The 7,597-nt window shown below is 36.5% G+C and overlaps 2 protein-coding genes across 3 annotated transcripts in view; one reads left to right on the forward strand and one right to left on the reverse strand.

Moving 5' to 3' along the window:
- LOC113210891 (mitogen-activated protein kinase 1) overlaps window positions 1-6,214 on the forward strand; it is a 33,704-nt gene extending 27,490 nt beyond the window's left edge. For both annotated transcript variants that reach the window (XM_026429080.2, XM_052269181.1), the window contains 8 exons: window positions 535-661; window positions 757-867; window positions 977-1,111; window positions 1,200-1,316; window positions 1,434-1,601; window positions 1,693-1,881; window positions 1,993-2,143; window positions 2,238-6,214. In XM_026429080.2, coding sequence (XP_026284865.1) covers window positions 535-661; window positions 757-867; window positions 977-1,111; window positions 1,200-1,316; window positions 1,434-1,601; window positions 1,693-1,881; window positions 1,993-2,124 — 979 coding nt within the window. In that variant the 3' untranslated portion in view covers window positions 2,125-2,143; window positions 2,238-6,214. The remainder of the gene's footprint in view (window positions 1-534; window positions 662-756; window positions 868-976; window positions 1,112-1,199; window positions 1,317-1,433; window positions 1,602-1,692; window positions 1,882-1,992; window positions 2,144-2,237) is intronic.
- A 785-nt stretch (window positions 6,215-6,999) lies between these two features.
- LOC127748706 (serine-rich adhesin for platelets-like) overlaps window positions 7,000-7,597 on the reverse strand; it is a gene marked incomplete at its 5' end in the record, with an annotated part of 46,333 nt that continues 45,735 nt past the window's right edge. The window contains 1 exon segment of the mRNA XM_052269196.1: window positions 7,000-7,597.

The following is a 7,597-nucleotide window of genomic DNA, read 5'->3' on the forward strand; positions in this document are numbered from 1 at the left end:
CCCCTCCCCCTCTCCCCGCCCCTGCTCTCCTTTCTTATGAGAGTCAGCCCCAGCGCGACGTTGCTTTGCTGTGGGACCCTGTTTAGGGCGGCGCGCCCGGGGCCCCGGGGTTGGTCGTGGTCCTCCCTCCCTGACTCGTAAACTCTGCTCCGCTTCCCCCCACGCGCCGCTTTTGCCAACTCGGCCATCTCGGCTCTCCTGCTGCGCTCCTCGCTGCACTGGGCGGGCGTGCGCCATGCGCCGCCACGCGCTGCTGCGCTGCTGCTTCAGCCTGTAAGAGTAGGGGTAGGCAACCCGCTCGACCAGTGTGCCCACCGGGCGGCCGAGGCTCGACCTCAAGGCGCTCCGCCCCCGGCCCTGCCGGCCCTCTTCTATCCGCCGCGCCCAATTATTGCCGTATTCTTCTTCTTCTTCCGCACCTCGCCGCTCCACACTCCTCTCCCCCCCCCCTCCCACGTCTTCAGACCCCCACCCACAATTCGCCGTTGTGATTTTCAGTTTGAAGTGACTGAAACTTGTCTCCTCTTGTTGCAGATCCGCTTACGATGATGAAACCAAAACAAAGGTGGCCATAAAGAAGATATCTCCCTTTGAACATCAGACGTACTGCCAACGGACGTTAAGAGAGATCAAGATCTTAACTAGGTTTAAACATGAAAATGTAAGTGATGTTAATTTTATAATGACGAAAGTATGTGTTCACTACTTTCTTTCTTGCTCTGATTTTATTCTAATAATTTTCTTACATTCCACTAGATTATTGATATACGTGATATCCTCCGAGCTACTACCATTGATGATATGCGGGATGTGTACATTGTCCAATGCCTCATGGAGACAGATTTATACAAACTTCTGAAAACCCAGGTAAATACAGTAAATGAGCTGTTGAAGTTATTCTCCTGTCTTTATCACAACTTTTACTTTAGCGAAGACTTGAGCTCTTTTAATTGACCCAACTCTATTTATTTTGCAGAGGTTGTCAAATGATCACATTTGCTACTTCCTGTACCAAATTCTACGTGGATTAAAATACATTCACTCAGCAAATGTCTTGCATCGAGATCTTAAACCTAGTAATCTGCTTCTAAATACAACATGTGATCTCAAGGTGTGTTAAATAAAATTTCTCCCTTCCTCTTTATAGAACTTAAACAATGTGAAAATTGATTTTTATCACTATACTGACACATTTGCAGATCTGTGACTTTGGTCTGGCAAGAGTAGCTGATCCAGACCATGATCATACTGGTTTCCTTACCGAGTATGTTGCCACAAGATGGTACAGAGCACCTGAGATCATGCTCAATTCGAAGGTGAGCTCATAAGCAAAGTAGAAATTGATTTTTGGGTGGCTCTTGGTTTTTATTTGACCACTGCCACTCAATTTATGTTATTTTCAATCTGTAATAGTATTTCTATCTACTTTGTAGGGTTACAATAAGTCAATAGATATCTGGTCCGTGGGTTGTATTCTGGCTGAAATGCTGTCAAACCGACCGATTTTCCCTGGAAAGCATTATCTTGATCAATTAAACCACATCCTTGGAGTCCTTGGGTCACCAACGCAAGAAGATCTTGAATGCATCATTAATGAAAAGGTTTGATCTAGGTTTTGAGGGCAGCTATAAAATAATCATGTTTGGATATACTTTGTATTTACCTCCTAAATGGCTGTTCTTCCATTTCTAGGCGAGGAACTACTTGCAGTCGTTACCATTCAAGCCAAAAGTTCCATGGGTAAAATTGTACCCAAATGCTGATCCAAAAGCCCTAGATCTTCTTGACAAGATGCTGACATTTAATCCACACAATCGCATTGGCGTAGAGGAAGCGTTGGCTCACCCTTACCTAGAGCAGTACTATGACCCAGCTGATGAGGTTGGTCCTTTTTGTTTTCTCTAAGGGTTCCACTGAACATATATTGGTGGTAATTTATTTTTTCACAGAAATTATGAAGCCCTAAATTGAGAGTGCATCCTTTTTTTCTAGCCTGTAGCAGAGGAACCATTCCGTTTTTCAATGGAGCTTGATGACCTGCCCAAAGAGACTCTAAAGCAATACATTTTTGATGAAACTGTGTTGTTTAAAACTCGACTTACAGATCAGCAACAGAATTCTTAGGAAATTCTTTAAACATTGGGTAAGAACTTTTACATCAACATCAATAAAACTTTTGAGCACTTTGTAATAATGTGTGTCAATTCCTGTAAACGTCATTTTCTCTCTTTTTCCAGTCTTGTTTTAAGGAGCACATCCAGTGCAATCACATTGTGCTGTCACATCACTCGGTGGTACAAAATTTTGTAATAATGAACTGTGTCAATATGTGATGGACTTCAACATTGTGCCATAACATTATGTTATGTTTGTGATTTAAACGATGTGATGTGGCTTTACATAACCTGCAAGTTTAGTGAGAAGGCGATTGATTCATATTTTCGAAAAGTTAACTAGAAGTTGTTTTGGTCCACTACTATCTGATATCTATCTATAATCTTGGAATAGTGTCATTGAGATGACATGCAGAATGAAGTTGAGTGGTTACATGTTACATACATTTCTTGTCATTTGACCAAACCTAGTTCCACACTGCATTCCTGTATTACTTTGTATTTTAAGCAATAGTTTTCTGAAAAGTGTGAATCCATCAATATTTGTACATAGAAACTAATGTTACATGAGCACTGTAACAGTTAATAAATCATATTGTTCCTTTTCAACTTTCTTTCTATTAAAATTTTTGCCAATGCTACATATTATGGACCCATTATTTTCTTATGGGGTATTATTATTGTAATAATCCTGTGTGGATTTTAATTAATAACTTGTATATTTGTAAGTTTTTACTCCAAGAGTATGTTATACAGCATTTGGAAATTTTTCTCTTCAATATTTACAGATTTAACCCATGCTTTTTGGTTTTGGACAACTCTAACTTGGAGTTGCCTGTAATTTTCCTCCATTTTAAAAAAAGTCTGGACCGCTTTGTTGTAAATTTGGATAAAAATGTGATACGAGGACTGTCCCAAGCTCTTCAGCAAACCCAACCATAAATAGCAGTACATGGATTTCCATACCATGGATGCTTGGAAGCAAATAATTTAACAATGATGCATAAATATTTGTTGAATTCAGTAGCTGTATGATACTCTGATATGCCCTCACATACCTGTTTCCCTTTTTAACTACCACAGTGTAAAAGATTAGTCAATGGGATAAAGCAAGCAATAGACAGTATGCAATCTCCATGCTTACAAGGTTGAAATGTCATCTTTAGCCCAAACTGCAATAGAAATCAGGGGGAGCACCTACTTTATGTTATTTTCTGTTCTGCATCTATTTCATTGTGAGTGATGTCATACAAATGGTTATACCTTGTATTATTATAGATTGATTAATTGTTTGATTGATCAGTTTGTTACGGTAGCAGTTATGTAAGGTAATAGTTTATTTTTTGACATGTATCTTAGTTAACTGAAAAATAATTAATGCAGTACCGATCTAATTAAAATTAATGTGAGATGAATTCAGAAACAAGTTATTGAAACCCTGTAAAAACCATAGCAGTTTCATTTGTCAATTGGCTAACCCTCAAGTTAATCAGTTTGCAACACTTACTCTCTAATTTCTAGAAAGAAAAATATTGGAAACATTTGATTTCTGAAGAACGAAGAACCTCATTTCACAACAAGTGAGCCTGTTACTGAACTTTAATTTGTCAAAGTAAGTGTTATCAAATTTGACAATTGATATATCAATTTTGGATTTGTTCAAAGTGAGATGTTCTCTCTTTTCCTGTTTTCTTTGACTCCTGCAACATCGTTAATGTGATTAATTGTTGCAACTTGTGTTTTGTTGTGGAGTCCAGTAAAGTGACAATGGGCCTTATACTTTGAGTAATAAACTGTTAGAACTTCATGTAATAGTTTTATCATACTGTTTTGCAAGAGTTAGTGATTTATTGAAGGGGCTGGTCTGGTCTGAATATGGCATCTCTGTTCCATATTCAATATTATACATTTGTCTTTCTATAATGTTTACTTTATGACTATGTGATTTAACTTTGTATATACAAGTAAATATTTCTTAATGTTCATAGGGTACCTAATAATGTTAATTGTTAATTACAGTTATTTTCACTTGTTATGTTCTAGACATGAAAGGTTATTTCTTTTTCTGATGTCCGGAACAGGCAAGTAATACAAAGTTCATCTTAGAAAAGTATTTGTTTGAGCACTCTGACTTACCTCTGTTTCTTGGTTGATGTTTGTGATTTTGAGGTACTTGACACATCTTTTGTTGGCTTTATTTGAAATGTTGCCAGTCTTTGGCTCAAACACCTGAAAGTTGTGACGTCATTGCCATTTTGTTTTGCAAAATTCCTTTCAAATCACAACTAACACTGGTAGTTCCCTTCTTAACAGAATGATATTTTTTGGAAACTTATATTTGACTGATTGCAGTGAAACATTTTCTATCATGAAACTAAAACAAAAGTTAACTCAACAAACCTGTTTGCAACAGTAGGACAGTATGTTGGTTTTAAATCCTGAAAGTTAAATTATTTTTAAAATGTTATGTGCTCTGGATAATTTGAGGAACCAAAGTCTGTGCAGTTCACATGCACAAACCTAGTAAGTTGGATATTGTTTCTCTTGTAGTAAGCATTTAAAATTCAATTTCTTGACTAATTTTTAAATGTGATTTTTCCCCCCATAATTGGAATGGAGTATTTTAAATTTGTTAAAACATATCATTAATTAGCTGGAGACGCCATTGTTCTAGTAGCTGAAAGAGTGACTCTTAGAACATCTTTAGGTCAGGAACCTTACCTTGGCCAACAAAGCAGTGCAATGGTTTGGTTCTGAGTATGGAATGTGTCATGCAAGTTAAGTATTTCCCTCTTTCATCTCGGTTTCTTCTCTGTGACATTATGTTTGTCGCTTCACTCTGGTTTGTTCAGGAAAGATGGTAAAAATAAAAGCATGCTTTCACTATACTTTGAGTGCCCCTAAAAGTATAACTGTCTATGAAGTGTTCAATATCACTGCACAAGTTAGTTTTTTTCCAACAAAAATTTGTGGCCTAATTGTTTACTTGTTGCACTTAAATGTACCATGGATCAATTTGTTTTGGTACCTTGACACAAATTTCAGCAATTACATGAATGTTTTCCGAGGTTTTACTTCATAGTTCTACTTTCAGTAAAGCTCATTCCTGAATGGTGTTCCCTTTACTATCTTTGTAATGAGCTACAGAGTTCTCTCAGATGTCTTCTCAGTGTAGTTTTTTTTTTAAATGTTATACACACTAGTATGCTAATCATGTCGTCTATATACAAGACTGCATTTTGATTATTTATGAAGCAATTATTGTACTGAAACAACGAAGTATTTTGATATTCTGTATTGTTGAACATGATATGGTACAATTGATTGCAGTTATCAAATACATAGTTATATTTGAAAAAAGTGAAACAACAGTAGTGTTTGTTTAGAAGTGAGGAGTTCGAATACAAATAATTTTCTCCTTGAATCATACTATATTACCTCTACTGTTCCATTTCTTTATTAGAAAAATGTGTGTGCTAACCAAACTTCACCTTGATGGTATATGATGTATTATTACAAACCTGAGTAATCAGGGAGGAAACAAACTTCATTTTTTCTTGCCTCCTCTACCTAGCTTCTTTGAGTAAATGTTTTCTTCTCTTCCAGATGCTGTTAACTGTTTTGCTAAGTGTCCATCCTGCACCTCAGTTTTTTGGTTGGTTTTCTAATAATTTTTACCATGATGTAAGGCAGCCATTTTACCTCTTTACTCTTTGGTTTCCTGCTTAATTTGTACCTTAATTTGCCAGGTAGATCTTATGTTAAATCTAGCGAGACGATTACAATATTTAATTATCCTACAACTTTCTGTTCAGAAATAATTAAAAATGTAATTCTCTAGAAATTTCTTGTCAATCTCTTCTAAATGTTGTGTATATATTCATATAATACATTGTCTTCTGAAGAATTTGCCCCATTTGAGTGTTTTCATACTCTATAAAATTAGAGCTTTTCCTAGCCAATGATATGGATTGATGAAAGTGAAACAAAACAAGTAAAACCTTTCACGGTTTGTCACCATACAGTATTGTTACTAGTAATACTATTGTATCCGATACTTTGTTGTTCAGGAATAAAAGAAAAAGCTTTGTTGGAAAAAATTTGTTTTCAAATTAATTAGTACCAGCTCTAGAATCTTTGCTCAGTCCTAACATAATGACACACACACAATCCCTATAATGGGTATTCTACAAGAACTTTAACTATGTGGCCCTGCCATTCAAAATTGGAAAGTGTCTGAGTCAGTCAGACGGAGCCCCATTGGGTTAGTGCCATGATCTAGAGATTGACTATTACTCAACTCCTTCTTCATTCCAACTCGCCCTCCAACATAAAACCTATCGGTCTATCTAATCTGGTCAAAGACTTCAAAAGGTACAAAATAAAGCCCACTCTAGGCATTAAGGCCTTTTAAAAAAAAAAAAAATATTGCTGTTGTAATGAATGGTTTGGATGTCAGAGGGCATCCCCTCACCCCTCGGTCTAATCATGCCGCCAAGCGCCAAGCCAGTACCTAGCCAGCCAAAACCGGTGAGTTGTCCCCCTTCTGTATCCTCTCTCCACTTGAGCAAGAGGCAACCATCGCTCGCAACTGTAGAGTTGTAGAGCTCTGAACTCCCCGAAAAAAAAAAATTAAATTTATAGTTCTAAAATATTCAAGATACAACAATGCAAGGAAAAACCTTACGGAAAGTGGACTCCTGACATTTTCCAGTTTCACTTAACTACTTATATACAAAGTAAAGCATACTGGATACATCTCATTAGGTGGGCCAGCCAATATCATTGGGCCTTCAGTAAAGGCAAAGATTGTGCTCATGTTGCAGGTCAAATTGTTTCTGTTGAGGATACAAAGTAGACAAGAGGCTGAATTAAAAATTAAACATTTGTTTACATTTATTTTATTTCTTTAAATCATAATAGTTATCACAAGTATTTCTCATTCAGAAAATTCTTTTGTTTCACATTGGTGTTTCAGTTGAAATACTTCCCTACAACCAACGTTGTTCAATAAACATACGGCCAAGAGTCTGTCATATAAGCACATAAAACATTAAAAGTCTACCCCACACAAATGTTTTAAAAAGCTAAATTAATGGATTTTTGGCCAGCCAATTTTCATAACTTTGGTAGAGTTGGTCGCGTGTAAGAATGGTATGCACATCTTGCATGATAATTATCACATAAACCCAGCATATATGACTTTAAAAAAGCTCATGCACAAGTAAGCAAGCTTAACAAGCCCTTCCACTGGGGTAAGGTGGGGCATCTAGCACCTCAGTTACAGTCATTCATGTACGCAACTCATTTTATTTTAATGCCCGATGCTGTGCAATCAAGCTGATGATCAGACTAACAGTTCTAAAATAATCTGAAACAGTAGAAAATATTATAAACATACAAAGACATTTATATTACAATTGCACTTTGAGTCTAAATAAATTGTTTATTTCTGAATTTTAGGTAATATTAATTATGCATGC

The sequence above is a fragment of the Frankliniella occidentalis genome, unplaced genomic scaffold (assembly GCF_000697945.3).
Source record: "Frankliniella occidentalis isolate FOCC.00 unplaced genomic scaffold, Focc_3.1 Scaffold85, whole genome shotgun sequence".
In the NCBI taxonomy this organism is placed as follows: domain Eukaryota; kingdom Metazoa; phylum Arthropoda; class Insecta; order Thysanoptera; family Thripidae; genus Frankliniella; species Frankliniella occidentalis.